General features: G+C 43.4%; 2 protein-coding genes across 7 annotated transcripts in view; one reads left to right on the top strand and one right to left on the bottom strand.

Annotated features, from left to right (window-relative positions):
• Positions 1-19,081, top strand: part of KDM3A (lysine demethylase 3A) — a 35,935-nt gene extending 16,854 nt beyond the window's left edge. For 3 of the 5 annotated variants that reach the window (XR_009726447.1, XR_009726446.1, XR_009726449.1), the window contains 16 exons: positions 219-781; positions 2,034-2,235; positions 3,894-4,108; positions 7,071-7,223; positions 7,451-7,546; positions 7,881-8,008; positions 9,651-9,837; positions 10,302-10,471; positions 11,269-11,505; positions 12,657-12,828; positions 13,204-13,294; positions 14,027-14,157; positions 15,238-15,357; positions 15,445-15,584; positions 16,800-17,197; positions 18,048-18,812. Coding sequence is in view for 1 of the 5 variants with exons in the window: in XM_061359731.1 (XP_061215715.1) it covers positions 219-781; positions 2,034-2,235; positions 3,894-4,108; positions 7,071-7,223; positions 7,451-7,546; positions 7,881-8,008; positions 9,651-9,837; positions 10,302-10,471; positions 11,269-11,505; positions 12,657-12,828; positions 13,204-13,294; positions 14,027-14,157; positions 15,238-15,357; positions 15,445-15,584; positions 16,800-16,976; positions 17,063-17,197; positions 18,048-18,128 (2,998 nt within the window). In the remaining 4 variants the exon portion in view is untranslated. The other 2 variants (XR_009726448.1, XM_061359731.1) reach the window with 2 other exon arrangements.
• A 1,122-nt stretch (positions 19,082-20,203) lies between these two features.
• LOC133215642 (charged multivesicular body protein 3) overlaps positions 20,204-20,994 on the bottom strand; it is a 34,792-nt gene continuing 34,001 nt past the window's right edge. For both annotated transcript variants that reach the window (XM_061359747.1, XM_061359744.1), the window contains one exon: positions 20,204-20,737. In XM_061359747.1, the coding sequence (XP_061215731.1) occupies positions 20,604-20,737 (134 nt within the window). In that variant the 3' untranslated portion in view covers positions 20,204-20,603. The remainder of the gene's footprint in view (positions 20,738-20,994) is intronic.

The raw sequence follows: 20,994 nt of genomic DNA, 5'->3' as shown, positions 1-20,994 counted from the left end.
GCTTTCTCATTCTGTCCAACTCTTGGAAAAATCAAGCCAAAAGAAATCCCACCTAAAACCCCCCAAACCTATCTAACACCAAGTTTACAATCTTTGAACATCATAATTCGAAGTACACATTTAAATTCATTCTTTTGAGCCTTAAACGTGACTAGATTTGAGCATTAGATGTGCTGGTTTGTTTGATATATGTCTAATCATTGCATGTTGTTTTCCAGCACATGCAGACGAAGCTTACCAGAAACTCATCCTTCTTGTCTTAATACTGGAATGAAACCACTGAAGGAGGATCTGCCAGCCTTTCCTAAAGTGGGCTTTGTATCTAAAGAACAAACACAAAAACTTACCGATCCAAATGGTAAATATACCTCTTTGACAACCTCAAGATCTCCATCTGTGACTGATTCAGCTAAGGAAAAAGGAACCACCATGAAAGCCACCAATGAACCTCTTGTGAAGCCCACCACAAACTTTCCAAAACAACACACTGCTGTAAAACAGTTGCAGCATCCAAACCCTTCCATAGCAATACCCCGGGGCAGCAGCACTGCTGAGCTGCAGCGGACTTTGGACTGCAGACCCTCCACCTCAGATGCTCATCTTCACTGTTTTACTGAGTCTGGATTTAAATTGCACAGCAACTGCAACAGCCACAAAGGAAACAAACCAGATGAACTTGCAGACATGGAGTTTTTTATTAGAAGAAATTCAGCTGAGATTCTTTATGACAGAAATGAGAGTGAAGGCTTTTGGACTGGAAGTGCCAAGGTCCAGGATAATAGTGAGTACTTTTAAAACCTCATGTCATTTGAAAGTCTTTGTAGTTTGTGTAACTACATACAAGTAGGTCCTTTGTAACATCCGCAAAATTAGTGAGTTAAATTGTGTGAGTGAATCTGGAATTTGAGTAATTTATGTGTTCTTTTACAAGGGGAATGCATTTTGAGGAAAAATGTCCCTTCCTGAGGAAGGAAAAAGACTAATTGTTAATTTGTAGGAAGAAGTTGTTACCAAATGTATGCAAGAACAGAATAGCTAACAAAAAGCAAGGTTCTCTTTGGACTGCAAATGCTGATGGCATAGTGAGACCTCTTTTTAGCATTGCTTCTAAATCTTGTAAGCAAGGTGACAGGCAATGTATTCTCAACAAGGCTTAGCTCAAAAGGAGCTTTCGTTTCATTACTGTTCTGAGAACAAAACCCAAAAAAGCAAAATCAAACCCTACCAAACCCCAGAATAACCCACCTCATCTGTTTCCTGTGCCCAGTTCCATTTGGAGAGCTCTTCAAGTTTTCTACATGGGACAGAATTGGAAAGGCTGTAGTTATTTAAGGAGCTGGACTGCTGATGTTGTGTGTTGTGTTGTGCATCAGCTGATTGTTTGGGGTTCTGGGAATCTCCTTGCACACCCACCTCTCCTTCTTAGTCTCCTGTTGCTTGGTGTGGGGTTATGATGTGCTATTCCATAAATAACGTGAGTATGGAGCCAGCCAAGCAGTGGCTGTTGTGCCCTAGTAGGCCTCACCTCCAGTGTGGGAGGAAGACAAGTGCTTGGCATCTGTTGTAGCAAGGTGCCAAAAGCAGTTGCACCATGAAGGGTGCAAACAGGACTGAGAAACGGCCAGATTGTGCTTTTGACAGTCTTGTGTTTTGCTAGTGATGCTTGAAGACAAAGCTGTCTTCAGTACTTGTGAAGTGTGGTTGCTTTGTGCCTTGGTCTGCTCAGCACTCAACTACTCCAGCCCTGAGAGCTGAAGGACTTTCACTGAAAGCAGATGGTGATTCCTCTCTGGAGGAGCAAAAGGAGTTGTTAAACTTGAGTCCACAGACTGACTCCAGTGGAACTATCACTTGAGACAGTTTCTACTGACCTGAAAAGAGCTTTCTGCCAACTGCAAATACTTTAGCATAACTTAGTTTCCATGTAAGGTGCGATAGGGAAAGCTGACATGGATCTTTTACTAAAATCCAGTTACTTGCACCTTTATGTAAGAAAATGCAGCTTGTCTAATCTCCACTGCTCTTCCCTGCAGTAATAGTTCGCAAGTCCATTTTATCAGATGCTTCTAAAGTGAAGAAGCTGCAGCAAAGTGGCGAAGCATTTGTACAGGATGGTTCCTGCAATAACATCGCACCTCACTTGCACAAATGCAGGGAATGCCGTTTGGATAGCTACAGGAAGAACAAAGAGCAGAAAGACTCCACTGTCTTCTGTCGATTCTTTCACTTTAGAAGGTAAGAACCATTTTGATTCTCTATAGACCCTAATGTTCTTTAAACGTGAATAACATGTCCAAGTTGAATGACCCTTTTTCCTTTCTGAAAGGGAGTCTGCTGGGTGCTCACTGTGTAGCTGTAACATTGACTTCATTTCCCAGGACAGAGACAAACCAGTTATTTGGTCCAAGTGGTCTCGTTAGATCTCTGGTTCAAACCTAGCTAGATGTCAGTGTGTAGCTGTTCAGCTCTAGGACTATACCTGACTACTGAGAGGTTGCCTTTGGTTTTGAAGCCCTTAGAAATGGAACTGCTTCATTTGAGTAGAAAATATTTTGGCAGGACTTTGAGCTCTTGATTTTGCTGTTCTGGGGTGAGTGCCAGTGGGATAACGTGAGTTTGGTTTGAGTGCTCTCAGTGGTATTGGAGGCATGAGTGAGAGCGTAGATTCTGTGCATGTCTCCTGAAGTTTATCAGTTGGATGTGTGGAATGTCAGGTCTATACCTGCCAGCTGCAGAAGAGTTGTAGGCTCTGATCTTGTGAGTGGAAGAGTCAAAACCTTTGTTTAATCTACTGAATTCTCAAGATACCACAAAGAAACCATTCAAAAAGTTGGTTAAGCTGTTACTGTAACATAAGCCTGTCTGGAAGCCCAGGCTGCATGTTGTCTGACTGTGTTTAACATGTCCTTCCCTTTGGTTTTAAGTTGTGTAAATCTTTTTCCATGAACTGTTTGATTTCACATCCGGATGTTGTTGCATGCTTCTTGTTTTCCCCCACACCCATTTACACTTTGAAGCATGGACTGTGTTTCCAGGGAAGAAGGTAACACCTGTAATATTAGAGAGAGAAAAAGCAAAAATACTATTTACTATCCTACAAGGGAGATGGGGAGCTGACTTATTCTCAGTTTTCCTTTTGACTTTCAGAGGGTTGACTTTCTTTTGAGGCTCTAGGTAGACTAGAAAAGCTGTAAAAAAAACTATAAGCCCTTTTGAACAGAGAAAACTGAAAGTAGAAAGGTTACGAAGACAATGAGAAAAGAACCTCTTCCACTCTTCTCCTTTTTTCTTGAGGTTTAGTCTTCCACTACAGCACTGTCCCTCTTGCACAACTTGTAGCTAAAGGTTTACAGAAGTGCTACTAATCTGTTGGTTAACCTCACATTAGAGATTTTCCCGTAGTAAATCTTGGGATAATCTGACACTAACTGAAGTACTCAGAAATGTGTGAGACCAGAGTAACAACAGACTGCGGTGCAGATTCACCTTCTTGGGGTAAGAATCCAGACTCGCAGTGCAGTTCAAAGCCATTGAATCCTCTGGTTAAAAACATGAAGCTAATGGAACCATCCCTTTTTAGTGAAGGTGGGATCCTTCATGACAATGCATTTTAAAAACTGTTTGGTTTTGTGTGAATAAGAAACAATTTAAATCTTTAGGAAATCTGCTACAAAACCCTGATGTTTTGAGTCTTTTTAAACAAGCAGGACATTAAGTGTGCTTAATGCTAATGACCAATATGTTTATCCATGCCTATTATAACTATTAAGAGCTAAACTCATTGACATACAGGATGTGTATTTACAATTCTAGCACTGACTCATTGGAGTTAATGTAAACTAAGAAAGCATTTGAGATGATCAGTTTCTCCTCTTCCCCCCTTCTTCCCACAGGTTGCAGTTTAATAAGCATGGAATACTACGTGAGGAAGGCTTTCTAACTCCAAATAAGTATGATCCTGAGGCTATTAGCTTGTGGCTGCCTTTATCAAGAAATGTTGTGGGTCTAGATCTTGACACAGCCAAGTACATCCTGGCCAACATTGGAGACCACTTCTGTCAGCTGGTGATATCTGAAAAGGAAGTGATGTCTACAATTGAACCACACAGTAAGATCAATTTGTATTAAAATAACCTCTGTTTTAATAATTATATATGAAACTTCAGGCTTCTGTCCTATGTGAAAGTGTATTGCATGCATTTGGTAATGTCATGTGAGACTTCAGTGTTTGCTTCTCCTCTGAGATAATGCTTAAGAGCCAGTGGGAACTTGTGTCAACAGCTCTGCTCTCAGGTGGGGCAAAAGCAAGAGAAATTCTACCCTCTTTGTCAAAAGACTTTTCTCAGTTTATCAAATTACTTTTCCTGTTGCAGAGTGTAATTCTGTTATGAAACAAAGTGTAAAGAAACCCAGCAGGCAGCTGACAACAGTCTGTTCTTAGCATGTAAGTGAAATAAAGCTTTCATTTTGACCGAACAAATCCTACTGGATTGCTTTGGTCCTACTTTGTTCTTGCATAATGGACCTAGTGCTGCCTGTCACGTCAGTAAGGAAAGCTTTTTCTTCCACCTGAAAGTTTCCAATAGGACTGTTTTAAGCGATTATATATACATATAGTGTATGTTTCCCTGTCTGCTATCTGTATATAGCAGACAGGGCAAACCTTGTGTCCTCAAACACAGGTTTTCTTGCCACATCAGAGCCTCTCTGTAGCAAACACAAGCAGACAAATGGGGAAGGCTGTGATCTTGTGTAATCACTTCTCAGAGTAGAATGACTCTTAACACCATATTTGTTGTTTGGATTATGAGTACTTGACTGAGGTGCAGGGCAGTTTGGAAGACTTTCTACCCCATGTCTTATGCGTTTGGGTAGTACTGACATCATATAATGATAATTCCAGTTTGAGTCACTGCAGGGTTTTGAATAGAAGACAAAAACCTGGACAGTCTTAACACCCTTCACAAGGGGAGGGAAGACTTGAGATACTTTAGAGTATCTTACCCTGCACCATTTGGAATCTGCAAGTTGTGCTCTTTGCTTGAACTGGAACATATTCAGGCCTTTGGAGCCAGAGTATTGATAGGCAGAGTGAGAGGTACAGACTGGAATACTGAAACACTTTGAGAAGGATGACATTTTGGCTGGAACTTACAAAACAAAAGGGAGGTGTGGTGTTTCTTAATAGCAGAGGATGCATCTACTAATGTACCTACCAGAGACACCCTCTGCTACAGAAAGCGAAGACACATGTGAGTTCTGGAGGTGGTTCGAAAGGAGCAAAATGTCATGAATTCCTCTTTGCTTATTGTCCTGGCTGGTGAGAGTGAAGGAACTCCATTTCATTAAACTGGAGGGTATTATTAATGCTCTGGGTAGGAAAGAAGTGAGTTACAGTCTGGATATTCTTCTGCTTTGAACAGTTCAGGAGAAGAGCCCTCACTCAGTTGGCACAGGACAAAGGTAGATTCTTCTGCCACCACAGTTTGAAGCTATGGTAAAGCTTTCTTTGCAGGGTTCAGGTGAAATGCTTCCTTGTCATTAAAATTCAGTCTCTGACAAACTGGCCTTTTCCAGAATGTCACAACAGCTCATTCAGGTATTGCTTTTTAGGGGATCATTTGTATTTGAGTATTTTCACACCCATGGTATGTCTCAGGGTCAAGCCCTTTTCTGTGTTACCAGTGAGTTACCAGCCTGGCAGGCAGAGCCACGACACAAACAAGCATGAAGATGATGATTATTTGGGAGGGCTTCCTTAAAGAGAGTTCCTTACAGGATTAGTAGAAAAGCACAAGTGAAACTATCCCTGTGTAGTAAAAGATTGACCAGTGTAGAAAGAACAGCTTGTTGGGTCACACTGCTCCTTGGCCATCGAGTGCCAGAAAGGAGCCTAGGGAAAGAGGAGATGCAATCAAACTACTGAGAGGAAATGAAAGAATAGGAGGAGTAGAAAAGGACAAAATGCCCCAAACTGAAATATCCTGCAAAAGGTAACAAAAATCCCCCCCCTTCATCCTGTTTTTGGGGGAAATTGGCCTAGAAAATGGTAACCATAGTGCGTGTTTTTAAAGGCAGAGAAGAATGGAGGTGGTGCTGTCTGGATTTCAGTTTCCTGGAAGAATTACGAAGCAAAGTAATCAAAAGAATTCTTACCTCCTACTTAAGAACAAGTTGTGCCAAGTTATTCTAGTTCTGTTCCATACATAGCTAATGGGTATTCTGGAGAAAGAAAGCAACAGATGTCTGGGATGCTGGTGTGGTGTTTTTAGCCTACATTAGGGCATGGTCTCTCATAACTTGCTTTTAAAATGAAGAAACGCTGTGGGCAGAGGAGTTTCAGAGCAGTTACAAGTGTGGAAGGTGGTAGGAGGAGCAGACAGATGTGTGCTTTTGTCTAGTCTAGTTTTCTAACTGGTGTCATAATGAAACTGAGAGCAGGCTGAAATAATCTGTATATCATGCAGCCCTGAAAGGGCTTGTAAGATACTGTCAATGTTTGGGATGTTTTGAGTGAGCTGAAAAAGTGGTTTGGGATGAGGAGGGGTGGAGTGTGATGGCAATAAGAAACCTGCACAGCAGTAGTGAGTTCTTTGGAGAACCTACTCACCATTCTGAATGATGCACACCTGTAAACACATAGAAAACCTGCTGAACAGAAGAGAACTACTTGACTATTACACTGTGGAGTAGAAAAAAAGGACAAGCTGTGTGCAGCAAGCTTGACATTAAGCTTAGCTTGCTAATAACTTCTTTCTGGGGTAGCTGTGGAACTTCCACTTGAGTAGATGTCCCAGTGTGCATGTTCACTTGGGCAAATACATGCTGGGAGTAAGAGATGCAGTTGGTGCTGCACAGGGGAAAGCAACACTGGAGTGTTTTAATGGAGCTATATTTAAGGTGGAAATACTTAGTTTTGGTTAAACTAAATGGTTTTAGTTTCCAGCCTTGAGCAACATGGTCTAGTGCGAGGCATCCCTGCCCATGGCATGGGGTTGGGACTGGATGATCTTAAGGTCTTTTCCATCCCAAACTATTCTATGAAACTAACACTTTGGGGATTCCCTCAGGACAGGTCGCCTGGAAGCGTGCTGTTCGTGGAGTCCGAGAGATGTGCGATGTGTGTGACACCACAATCTTCAACCTTCACTGGGTCTGCTCCAAGTGTGGCTTTGGTGTGTGTGTGGATTGCTACAGGATGAAGAAGAAAAGCTTGCACGAAGGTGAGGATGCGTATTGCTACTTCCAACAAAGGAATTGAAGCCTTCAGACGTGTAATTTGAACTTGAAAGTCAATAACAACCCTCAGCAACAAGACAATAAACCTGCCCAACTAAAAGAACTCGTTATAGACCTATGGTTTGATGTGTCAATAGCAGTAAAACATGTAACCTTCTAGAGAAGGGTGAAAGCTGCTCTAATAAAACAATGTATTGGTTTTGTCTTACAGATGATGAGTCGGATACTTTCTCCTGGTTTAAATGTGTGAAGGGGCAGGTACATGAACCAGAGAATCTGATGCCTACACAAATCATTCCTGGAAAAGGTATCTTAAATACTAGGTTGGGCTGAAAGGAAGCTGTAGGCTTTTGCTGGCCTTTGTATGTTGTTGAGATTGTACTGAGTGAGGGGAGGTTTTAGTAATGAAGTTAGTAAAAGCTTAGTATTTATTGTCCAAAGGCTGGAATAGCCTTTGTGTACTTAGTACTGCTTTATTATGTTTGACCTTTATAAAGAAGTATCACAACTTCTCATTTACTGATGAACTCTCTTTCATGTACTATTGGTTACCTGCATAGATACACCATTTCTTATAAAGGCTTATTGAATGCTGGATGTTCTAATTCCACATGAGCTCACTAACGACTCTTTTCCTTCAGCTCTCTATGATGTAGGTGATATTGTTCACTCCATAAGAACAAAATGGGGAATAAAGGCTAATTGTCCTTGTGCAAATAAGCAGTTCAAAGCACTATCAAAGCCAACTCTAAAGGAGGATTCAAAACAGGTATTGCTACTGTCTCATGCTATGTCTGTAGTACAGGTTTGTCTCAGCTACTACCCATAGTAACTGACTTGATAAGGGTGCCAGTGCTGACCATTACTGCTAACCCGTTATGTAGGGTTTTCTTCACACCTTGTGTTCAGTGCTCATCTTGCTGTTTCAGTTCTTTTTTGGGGGGGGAAAAATCTCATTTTCTCATGCCTCAGGAAGTGACCTATCCTTGAAATATGCTCAGTGAGGATTTCCTAGGACAAAAATAGGATTAGATTGAGAGAATCCTTAAAAGTTTTAAGAACAGACTAATGGAAATGGTTGTGAAGTGGGGACTACCCCTTCGCTCCTGGAGATGTAATACACGCAGCATCTAGAAGAATAAGCAGAGTGGAAGAGCATTGGAATCCATAGATTAACTGAACAGGAATAAATTGAAGGGCTAGAGCAGCATGGAGAAGCACTGGTTTCTCTGTGAATCCTGGTAGGAAGTTTGCTGTTCATTATATAAAAGATCCTAACAACTCCAGCCCCCCACCATGTGCTTATATGTGAATGGATGTAATGTGTATTGCTTTTGAAAGCGGAGCACAAAGGGCTTAGTTTTGCAGCATCTTGCAAGAAAACAACTGAATTAAGTAACTTTGATTTTCTTGTATGCTTATTCATAAGCTTATTTGGAAACTAAATGTGTAAGAAGCAGGCTGAGCTTGACTTTGGTGCTGGTAATCAATAGGAGAGGTGAAAAATATTGTGAGGAAGATGGTTATGGGTTTCACAAGTTAGCTTATGACTGACCTAGCTTCAGTCTTCTGTTTCTGTTTCCTCTGTAACCCTGGGCAAAGAGCAGCATTTAAATTTATCTATACCTCTCTGTGTAAAATTAGGTCCTGCACTGGTTGTGTGAGGATCAGCTTAAAGTGTGAAGCATTATATTATGTTTGGAATCCTTCCCAAACATCAGCAGACCTTCAGATGAAATAAAGAAGGTAGCAATAAGCAGGCACACGTACAGAATAACTTCTTGACTGGAAAGTATTTGAGCAGAGAGAAGAAATTCAGCTGGTTATGCAGGAATCCCAGGTCAGAGCAGCAGTTCTGGTTAGCCTGTTACTAGAATCTCTGGTAAAGAGCAGATAAATCAGCTGGGTAGATGTGCAGCAGTCCTGTGCTTGGTTGTGCTGGCCTGGCTGGTGCTGTGATCATATGCAGGTGTATTTTAAGCAGGTGAATGGACTTTTGCCCCCACCTTTAGGAGCACTACGTATTAGTCTACCAGGCTGGACCCCAGCTTAGCCCTGGTCTGAACATCAGCTGTCACTAGAATTGAGAGAATACTGCTATTACAGCTGCATTTAGTTCCCAAAGCAACCCAGAAAATGCATCTGGGAATCTCTGCTTTCTGTGCTTGTGTTGAGGGGTGATAGACTCCCTTGCCTGCTCTTAAAAAGTCAGGACATCCCAAATCCTTCTGGAACAATGTCTCTGGCTGCTACTGAGGTGCAATGCTGACCTCTTGTGGAAACCAGATAGATTTTGAAGGGCCAAACCATTTCAGTTTTGGTTTTAAAGAATGAATTTGGACATGTTATTGCTTCCCCTTTCAGAGCAGAGTTTGTGTGTGTCTAATCAAGTTCTCACTTTGTTCTTTCAGAACTTGGTACCTGGAGAAAGGACCAGCCTTCAACATAACAGCTTTGTCCTGAGCCCACAGGTCACTACACACGATCCTCCTCTAAAGTCAGCAATTGGAAGTAAACAAAGTGTGTCAGTAAATACTCCTCCTTCATTAAGCTGGTTATCAAATCTAACAAGTGGAAACGTGAATAAAGAAAACAAAGGTATGTGCAGAACCAGTGAAGAGTAAACCCTTTGTGGCTGTTTGTCAGAAGAACAAAGACTAGAGCCAGCTGTATCTTGTAGTGGGAATGATGCAGTCTGGCTGCTGGGATGGGTGTTCAGTGCTCTTGCTGCCAAACTGGTCCATGGCAACAGCTGGGAGTAAAACCTGGCAGGGTTAGCCTGTTCTGCTTTGAAAACTGGGTTAATATCCCATTGATACAAGGATTCTTAAATTCAATGTGAGAATGTATATATTTCAGAATGTGTGATTTTAAAAAGCTTTACAGTACTGAAGAAAGTTGAATGAAAGGAGTATTTCATCTGCATGTGTTGAGAGATTTATATATATGTACATGCATACATGTATGCATGAAGTATCTTCTTGTCTTCAAAACCCAAAGCATGCACTTCTCATGGTTCAGAATCCTTCCTCCATTCTCACACGTTCTTCTCTTCATTTCAGAGAAACTCCTCATACCTATTCCAAAGAATGAGAACAAACCTCTCCAGACACTCCCTAGTTTAGCCAAGCCTGCTGCAGCCCTGCAGACATTCAACAGTGCAATACTGACACCCGTGAGCAACAACAACACAGGCTTCTTGAGGAACCTGTTGAACTCTTCTGGAGGAAAGGTATATGAAAAACTGAAGGTTATAGATTTGGGTTAATACCAGGCTTAGGCCACTGTTCTAACCTGTGAATGTTTGTCACAGCAGGTAAAATCCTGCCTTCCTTTGGGAAAACTTATTCAGTCTCTATATTGGAGTGCTTCAGTTAATGCTTTTCAGAGTAGCAGCTCAGTGGTACTATCAGCATGTCTTGCTCAGGGAGGGGGCTGGAATTAGATGATTTTAAGGTCCTTTCCAACCCAAACCATTTTATGTTAGAGCAGGTTAATTTCCTTAGGCTAGTGTCAGGCAGGTGCATTCACTGGCATGGCCATTAGACTCAAAGAAGCATCAAGGAACTTGCTGATGAAGGGGAAATCCTTCTGTGGTGGGTAAATATCTCATATCCTGTTTGAAGACTGGTTCACTTGGGACATTCCTGAGCTTTGTTTGCTCTTAGGTATGACTTCAAAATGGTGGGGTAGAATATTGGCCTTGGGCGTTCCTTGGTGTTCTTTATAATAAAGAAAGCCCTGTTCCCTGCTCTATTTCATGGCTTTCTGCAGCATTGCTGACATGTAGAGCAGAGCAGAACTACTTATGCCAGAACACTGTAGACAAAGTGTCAGACATGGCATTGACATTTAATGCTGGCGAGTTTCTAGACAGCAGAGCTCTGCAGATCTTTGTTTCTTTGCATGATTGTGAACTCAAGTGCAAGTTCTGGAAGTGGGAAATACCATCTTTAAAGTGTGCAGGACAAGGAGCATTAAAGTGCACCAACTTCTTTGTGTGTTCTTCTGTCTCTCTTTTTAAATCAGACAGACAACGGACTCAAGAGTACACCCAAAATCCTTGATGACATTTTTGCTTCCCTGGTGCAAAACAGAACCATTACAGACCTGCCTAAGAAACCTCAAGGACTCACTATAAAGCCTACAATCATGGGCTTTGACACACCACACTACTGGTTATGTGATAACCGCTTGCTGTGCCTGCAAGACCCCAACAATGAAAGTAACTGGAATGTCTTCAGGGAGTGCTGGAAGCAGGGACAGGTATTGAAGTTTTCCTGCTTTTAGAATTTATATTGCTTGCCCTTTATGCAGGTATAAATTTCCTGTAACCATGAGCAACACTAAACCTTCATAAGATGTATGACATGAGCACTGTTAAATCCTGGATAAAAGGATGTGTGTCTTACTATTCAATATCAGTTTCTAAACACACTTTTAACAATGTGTGGTTAAATCATCTATTTCCTGATAAGGGAAAATGCCTTTCCCATTGCCTACTGGCTAAGGCAATGACCAATATAGAAACAGCACCATTCAGACTGGGAGGGACTAGGTGGAAAGCCTCTGCACCTTGGTTTCTCTCTTAAGATGTGCAGTAAAATGAAAAGATCGTTGTATTCACCTTTTTTGAGGTCCATAAGTACAAATACTTCACCTTTAGAAAGCATCTTTTCAATCCTCCTCTAAGGATTAAATAGTGTGGGGTCTTGGGTTTTCTTTTAGTATTTATTCTAAGAGCCCATGGTTGTCTTCAGTGTTGCTACTGTATTACCTTGTCTTTTCAAACATGCCATAGTGATAGGACAAGGGGTGATGGGTTTAAACTGAAACAGGGGAAGTTCAGGTTAGATATAAGGAAGTGGTTCTCTACTGTGAAGGTGGTGAGGCACTGGAATGGGTTGCCCAAAGAAGTTGTGAATACTCCATCCCTGGCAGTGTCCAAAGCCAGGTTGGACAGAGCCTTGGGTGATATGATTTAGTGTGAGGTGCCTCTGCCCATGGCTGTGGGTTGGAACTGGATGATCTTAAGGTTCTTTCCAACCCAAACTATCCTATGGAATGGAGCAGTTCCTTGTTAGGTTCATTACAGGATTGTTAAATAGTTTTTCCCCCTAAAGTTTGGAGTCCCCCTGCATTTCATAGTTGGACCAGATCATTCTTGAGGTCCCTTCCAACCTGGGAATCTCTGATTCAGTGATTGATGCTGCTGAACTTAACAGCTCTGTATAAAAAGCTGCCTCATAGCTTGAGATAAAGAATGATCAAATGCACAGCATGCTCCTGGTAAGGCAGGCTGAGCATTTGCAAAGAGCCCATGTTCAAATGTTCAGTGTATTTTATACATTACTCTGGTTGGAATTAGAACTTTTGGTGCTGAATAGTTTTTCACTATGTGTTCTTCATCCTCACAGCCTGTAATGGTGTCAGGAGTGCATCACAAATTAAATGCAGACCTCTGGAGACCAGAATCCTTTAGGAAAGAATTTGGCCAACAGGAAGTGGATCTGGTTAACTGCAGGACCAACGAAATCATCACTGGAGCTACTGTAGGAGACTTCTGGGATGGATTTGAAGATATCTCAAGTAAGTAGTGTGAATCTTTGTTCCAATAGGCAAAATATTCAACAAATAGCACAAATTTATCATTCTTAAATAGCTTACAAGGTGTTCCAGGGGTTTTCTTCATGCTGGGCAGTGTGTTTGCAGTGTATTCCCACCATGTGGAAAGGGTAGAAACTGTCAGGAGTCTCCTTCCGGAGTATGTTTGGCCGCCTTTAGTCTTTTGGGGAAGCGTTGAGGAAGTTTGGGATCTTCCTACCAACTAGTTAAATAGCTCTACAGAAATAGTTGTGGAATGAGCATGATTTTAAGTGAGAATAAGGATTTATTTGTCTCAGTTCTTTGCATTTGGAGTTGTACAACTATTAAAAGCTCAGACCTGTTAACATTTGCCAACAGGTCGCCTGAGAACAGAAGAAGGAGAACCAATGGTGCTGAAGCTTAAAGACTGGCCTCCAGGAGAAGACTTCAGAGATATGATGCCTTCTCGGTAGGAATTCACAAAAAAACTGTTCATAATGTGTGATACCCCCCCCCAATTCCGGAATGCAGGAATCCTGCTGTGCTTGACACCTGCTTCAGCTTTGGGAAGCACCTGGTCATGTGTGACCATGTTGTTTGAGATGCCTGACAGACCTAAGCAAGTTTTCATAGAATCATGGAATGGTTTAGGTTGGAAAGGACCTTCAGATCATCCAGTTCCAACCCCCTGCCATGGGCAGGAACACCTCACACCAGACCATGTCACCCAAAGCTCTGTCCAGCCTGGCCTTGAACACTGCCAAGGGTGCAGCATTCACCACTTCTTTGGGCAACCTGTTCCAGTGCCTCACCACTTGTCATAAAACAAGTTCTTATGTAGTTCAATGTATTCCTAAGTAAAGCAGGTACCTAAATTGGTTCATGGTTGGATAAACTTTGGAAGCTCCCTAAAACCCTGAGTCACTTTGAAATGTAAAGCTCAGTTGAAGCTTCTGTTTTGCCAGACTCTTAAGTATTCTGCCTTACTCTATTTGATATCAGTTGAGGTGATTACACAAGGAAATAGCATTACCCCAGAGCAGTTAAATTTGTTTATCTATTATATATCCTGTCTTGCTTGCTTGGTTCCTTTTCCTGGTGTTCTGTAACCCCCTGGGGGGAAGGAATACCATTTCTCGGGTCTGTTTTAGTCTGCCTTTGCTTTTTGTCAGTTCCTAATACTGAATTTGTGTTACTTTAGGTTTGATGATTTGATGAAAAATATTCCCTTGCCAGAATACACCAGAAGGGGTGGCAAGCTCAACCTTGCCTCTCGACTGCCCAACTACTTTGTACGACCAGATTTGGGCCCCAAGATGTACAATGCCTATGGTAAGGACTGTTTCGCTCTGATGGTCATGTTGACCACACACTGAGATTAGATTTCACTGTAAATGAAATGAATCCTTGCTGTTCCAGACAATTTGATTAATCCCATTGATTTAAAACTCTAACTTTGGCGCACTTTACAGGCATTAGTGATATGCAGAGCATTACATGGTCCTATTAAATGTGTTTTTGTCTAGATGGTTTCAAGCCAATAGTATTTCCAGTTTCCCTATCGACTTTCTCTGCATGTGTACACATAGCTTATCTTTCTATAGACATCCCTGTGTATTTCTTGTATAGCTGCTTCTGCTGTATCACTTTTGTTGGTTCTCCTTTTGGGGCTGTATCATTTAGTTTTTAATCTCTCTTGAGCAGTTATTTCCATGGCTGGTTCATCTGCTCTCACTCAAAAGGCATTTAACTAAGCATGACCATGGCCAGTAAAAGATCATGAGTAGTAAATACTGTAGTGGCTGCTTTTTAGACTGCTGCAGAACCATAGAATCACAGAATGCTTTGGGATGGACAGGGCCATAAAGCTCATCCAGTTCTAACCCCCTGCCACAGGCAGAGACCCCTTCCACTAGAGCAGCTTGCTCCAAGCCCCTGTGTCCAACCTGGCCTTGGACACTGCCAGGGATGGGGCAGCCACAGCTTCTCTGGGCACCCTGTGCCAGCGCCTCAGCACCCTCACAGGGAAGAGCTTCTGCCTAAGAGCTCATCTCAGTCTCCCCTCTTGTCAGTGTAAAGCCATTCCCCTTGTCCTATCCCTACAGACTCATGAATAAAGCCCCTCTCCAGCTTTCTTGTCAGCCTCTTTAGGCACTGGAAGAATCTCTCTTTTAGTCAGGACTTAAATGTGGCTTTTATATATCATACAGGCAGGGTATAGACATGGATCACTGTCAGCCTGTAAACTGATCACTTGGGGAGACACAGGATGGGGCAGGATCCTGGCTATAAAGCATATTGCTGTCCTGGAACAGAAAGGAAAAGCTCTCTGTCTTTTCAGCTGGTGCTGCTAAGAGGGGTCTAAGGTTTCTTATTGTCTTGCTAATGTGCTCTTGTTCTCTTCTTTCCCAGGCTTAATAACACCAGAGGATAGAAAATACGGCACAACAAACCTCCATTTAGATGTGTCTGATGCAGCCAACGTTATGGTTTATGTGGGTATCCCCAAAGGCCAGGCAGATCAAGAAGAAGGTAAAGTCTTTCTTACACTTATGGGGGTTATTTTTGTGGTTGGAGGGAAAGTCCTTTACTATAACTGCTCATGTTTCCTCTCAACAGAAGTGCTTAAAACCATACAGGATGGTGATTCTGATGAACTGACCATTAAGCGCTTTACTGAAAGCAGAGAGAAACCTGGAGCTCTGTGGCACATTTATGCTGCCAAAGATACAGAGAAGATCCGGGAATTCCTTAAAAAGGTAAGCTGTGGTGTCCTAAAAACTGATCTTCTCTCTGTGTGGGCTTGCAAGTACATATCCTTGAACTTTTCTTAAACTACAGCCTTAAAAGCACGCACAGGAGATGCTCTTGGGAAATGGCAGAGCAGTGTGTGGTGCCTAAAGTTCTCCCTTGCTCTCTCCCTTTTCCTACCTACTTTTCCCCATACCTTTATGAGGTTTGGATTAAGGGAAAAGCATGAGGTGTTTGTGGTGATGCTTCCTTCGAATTAAAGGCTTAGGAGAGATGTGATACCACATCCCAAAGGGCTTGTTTCAGTGTTTGAATTCACCCCAAATGGTCCAGAGTTCTTGGTGGTCTCAATTCTGGAACTTCTGTGATGCTTTGAAAGTGGAAATTGCTGATGTGTTGATGGTTTAAAAGGGTAAATGGGATGGTCTGAACAACTGTCACCTTTGTCAGCCTGAACTGCTGCTGTCTTGGGGGAAGCTCAGAGAGGCTACAGTAGGTTGGTTCAGTATTAACAAAGAACGGATCTTATACTTGATAAACATGATACTGAATTTGGTAAGAGTTGGCATTTTGAGTTCTGAAGTCTGTGTCTCACCTCTTGTAGCACTTACCTGCAAACGTGAGGCTTCCAGCAGAACCAAGGTGTTTGTCTCCCAGATGAGTTTTTGGGCCACACTCCTGGTGTAAATGATTGCAGCAAACAGGTTTATACTGGAACACTGCAGAAATTAGCTGCCTGCAGCCCTCAGATTCCTTTCCTAAAGAGCCTGTTGTGCTCCCAGCCTCCTGTCTCCCAGAAATCCATTCACATCCTCTGTTTGGATGTGCACTGGCTCGTGCTGGTCTCTGGGCAGACCCCTGCTGAACTCCCCACTCAGTAGCTTCTTTCCGTTACAAGCTCTAATAGTGTGAGAGTATTGATCCAGTATGACAGTGGTTCCCACTGCGAACACCCGAGTCCCTTAACCCTCTGATGCTGCTTCCTGCGAACTGGGTTCACTTCCATTCCCTGTACCCACATTTGCAATGTGTCTGTGAAGCCAGAGGGGCTGACAAATGGCCAACTCTTGACAAACTAAGGACTAAGAATGCAGACCTTTCACTGTGTGCCTCTTAGACCTGAACACATGGTACAAGTCCCTCTGGAGTGCATGTGTATGGAATACCACAGATACATCCTGAGGATGGTGTATTTTAATACCTGTCATGTTATGACTTTGCAGGTTGCAGAGGAACAAGGTCAAGAAAACCCTGTTGATCACGATCCCATTCATGACCAGAGCTGGTACCTGGACCGGTCGCTAAGAAAACGCCTTCATCAGGAGTATGGAGTTCAAGGCTGGGCTATTGTACAGTTTCTAGGAGATGTAGTTTTCATTCCAGCAGGAGCTCCACACCAGGCAAGGCCCAGGGGCACTCTTCCAGCCTGACCCTGTGGGCAGAGAGCTCTGAGCACAGCACTAACGCTTGTGTTTGTTCTCTCTAGGTTCATAATCTGTACAGTTGTATTAAAGTTGCAGAAGACTTTGTATCCCCAGAGCACGTCAAACACTGCTTCTGGCTCACTCAGGAATTTAGGTATCTGTCACATACGCATACGAACCACGAAGATAAATTGCAGGTAACTTATCAGTGCTCGGGATGAACCCTGCCCTTCTTAACCCTGTAACACCCACCAAAGCACAAGGGCTGTATCCACACAACTCTGGTTGCTTTCCTGTTGAGGTCAGCTTCCTGCACTGGATCTCAAAGAGGTGTTTCAATAGGGATTTGAATTGTTGTTTGTTAGCGGTTCTGAAGAAGCTTCTGAAGCTTTGCTTGAGATTACTTGGATGTGTTCTCTTCCATGTCTTCTCTAGCTGTCTCCATGTCTCTTCCATGTCTCCTCTAGGTGAGCTGGCAATACTTTGCTCAGTCCAGGGGGTCTCAATTTCTGTCCTGTCAGAATTTAAACTTTTTTTCCTGTGAGTTATTTATTTACTTGAAGGTCATGCAGATCAGAGTCACAGCATGGTCTGGGCTGGAAGGGAGCTTAAAGCTCATCCAGTTCCAACCCCTGCCACAGGGAGGGACCCCTTCCACTAGAGCAGCTTGCTTCAAGCTCCTGTGTCCAACCTGGCCTTAAGCATTGCCAGGGATGGGGCAGCCACAGCTTCTCTGGGCACCCTGTGCCAGCGCCTCAGCACCCTCACAGTAAAGAACTTCTTCCTTAGATCTAACCTGAACTTCCCCTGTTTCAGTTTGAACCCAGCATCCCTTGTCCTGTTGCTGCAGTCCCTGATGAAGAGTCCCTCTCTAGCATCCACGTAGTCCCCCTTTAGATACTGGAAGGCTGCTCTGAGGTCTCCATGCAGCTTCTCTTCTCCAAGCTGAACAGCCCCAGTGTTCTCAGCCTGTCTTCATACAGCTTCCAGCCTGACCCTGGCTACACTGTTCCTTTAAGAACTCAAAGCCTTTTCTTTTCCTCCCAGGTGAAGAATGTCATCTACCACGCTGTTAAAGACGCGGTTGGGATACTGAGAGCCAACGAATCCAGCCTTAGCAGACCGTGAAGCAGAAAGCCTTAACCACACACACTGAAACAGAAGCACTGGCAGCTCTTTTACCTACTCAGTCAGGACCTCTGTGGACTTTTGAGCTTCTATGAATGTTACCTCATCTTCCTTTCAGCAGTACCAGAGGCTCGTGGTACTATATTCTGTGTATTCTTCCAATGTTTACAAACCTGATATGTATATGTAGTAATATGTATGGACTGTGGCATACTGTGAATGCTCAGCTGCAATAGAACTTTATACGGAGTCGCTCTCCAAACTGTACAAAAATACCTCCTTAGAGAACTGTTGGGAAACTATTCCAAATTCCCTGTTTGAAAAAGAACATTATTTCAAGGCATTGTAAAGCTCCAGTTTTTCACATGTATTTTGGGGTGGGAGAGGAAGCAGGAGTCACCCAGTTTAATAACTGATTTCCTTTTTTTCCTGTAAGAATGCAGTTCTGGAATTTCACATTAACATAGAACTAGCATTTAAAAGTAGCTTTAAGCTATTGTATAGGAACATAGAGACGGGGGTTAAACCATCTTTAGATAAATGTATTTAAATTTCTAAATGTTAAAAAAACAAAGACACTTTTAATCAAAACAGCTTCTGTTTGAAACTGCTCTTTCAGTTGAACTGATGTTTGATTCCCTGGTTTTTAACACTGAATGGTCTACATAAAACTCTTCTATTTCAGACACTGTTCCTTGCATGGCTTCTTCAACTGAGGCTTTCAAAAGTAACTCGTTTGAGGCAGTGCTTTGAAATGCAAAAGAAAATGGTGTATCACATACTGCTTGAGCTGGTTTGTAAAGCACCTGCAGGCTTTGGGGTATTGAATTCAGAGACAGGTTTGATTACAGCTCTCTTTGGTTGACTGAAGCCTCATGTAGCTCAGTGGCTGCTTCTCAGCCAGCATCAGGGTCTGTATTAAAGGAGCTTTGCAGCTGCAGTCTTAAATAGCACACACACTGCTCCAGAACCACTTGAGAAAGACTGAAACCATCATAAAACAGGCACGGGGGTAAGAGTGGGAAAGCACATCTCCCATCTAACACCGTAATCCAAACCTTCTGTTCTCCAGTGTCTCTTCTGGCACTGAAATGCATGGGAGAGCTGTTGGGAAGAGCCAGGTGTGAGAGGAAAGGTCCTGGTTAGCCACAAGTCACGGTTCTGAACTTCATGTACCACACTGCCAAACTGCTGATTCCCGTCCCCATTGCACCTCACTGCATTAACTGTCAGTACCTGAAGCGCAGCAGAGCATGCAGTGACTTGCAGTTAGGATCAAGTGCTGTGTGCACTGCAAACAGGTACAGCTGCTGCCTTCCTCAAACCAGGGAACAGGTGGCACCCACCAGGATTAAAACTGGAGTGAGGCTCATGTGGACAAATACGGTCAGTTTAAAGCCACCCCCCTTGGCAAGTGTCCCTCTCTGGAGTGCTGTTGGCCCTTTAGACACTGGATGACCATTATGAGGTCTCCCCGCAGCACCTTCTCCAGGCTGAAATCTCATTTCAACTTCATTCATTTATCCTGAAAAATTCAATTCTCCAGCTTCTGAAGGATGAATTTAGGTGCTGTGGTGGAGACTGTCACTTAAGGAAGCCCTTTCAAGAAGCTGTAGCTTGATTTAAGGCTTTGCAGCCTCTGATCCTTACTGACATGATCATAGCATGACTTTCTGCATATGTAGGGTCATTTCCTTTCTCTGGGAGGGTCCCAGCTCCAGCAGCAGCAAGGCAGTGTCAGCTCAGCTGTAGGGTTTGGCACAGAGGTAAATCAGCTGCTCTGTGTAAGGACAGATCATACAACAGCTTTACCATAACCCCATTGTATTTGACAGCAACACTGCTCAGTTAATGACACAAAGCCTTTCACTGTGAGTATGTGGCTGTAGAGAAAAGGGAAATGGAGCTGTTCCTTGCTGAAGAAGGCACTGCAGTGAACGTACACCACCTGGGCCACACTGGAACACAGCAACTATTTAACAACTAAAAGCTTTTCTTCACCTATGTGCTAAAGAAACAACCCCAAAGGTGTTCTAAACCCAGGAGGGAGGTGGAAGAGAGGACGCAAACTGAACTGACTGTTAAAAGCAGCTTTAATAAAATGTGTAGTGATTCAGGAAGAACACACTCTTACACTGCTGAAGGCTTTCGGTAGCAGACGAAGCCAAAGTGCCTTTTAGGACAAGATGCTTCTTGAAGCTAAGGATGGATTTCAGGACTTTCTACCTACAAACCCATAAGGTTACACCATGGCTACCATTTCACCAAGCCTCTCACAGGGGAGGTGGGCAAAGGGTGGCCGCTGCAGCTCACGCTCCCCAGTCAGAGGTATGTTACAGCAGGTTCTTAGAGAACACAACCCCCAGGAAGAAAAAAATACCAATATATATTACATAAAGTACTCTCACATATTAAGTTTTGCGTTTTGAAGGCAGGACCATGGCCCAGAGGCCACCTGTACACACCGGTCCCCCCTTAGCTGCGGAGGGTGGCCAACCGCGACTGCATCGCCTCGATGTCTTCCTCCTCATCCACAGCAGCCGTCGCGCCCATGGGCTCGGGCTCTGGAAGAGCATCTGTGACTTTACTGGGTGCTTTACCCAAGGCCCCTGCAAACAAAGGCTGTGGGTTAGGTCTTCATGGTGAGGGGCAGCTACAGGAATCCAGCCACTCACTCCTGGTGGAGGCTGGGCACAAGTGGCTGACTCGATCAGGATCAACTTGCTTGGGAGAGGCAGGAAGGGAGCAGCTCCCAGCCAGGAAACAGGATGGGGATGTGAGAAAGAGGGGAGGGCAACACGCCAGGGGCTGGGCATGAGGCAAGAGCAGGGTAGGTGCTGTGGAGCTGGGCATCGCACGCCACCTC

This window comes from Neopsephotus bourkii, unplaced genomic scaffold (genome assembly GCF_033783945.1).
Source record: "Neopsephotus bourkii isolate Nb327-2 ecotype Australia unplaced genomic scaffold, CSIRO-AGI_Nbou_v1 NB_994, whole genome shotgun sequence".
NCBI lineage: Eukaryota > Metazoa > Chordata > Aves > Psittaciformes > Psittacidae > Neopsephotus > Neopsephotus bourkii.
The sequence above is the reverse complement of the archived record's forward strand: the minus strand, read 5'-3'. Positions and strand labels throughout refer to the sequence as shown.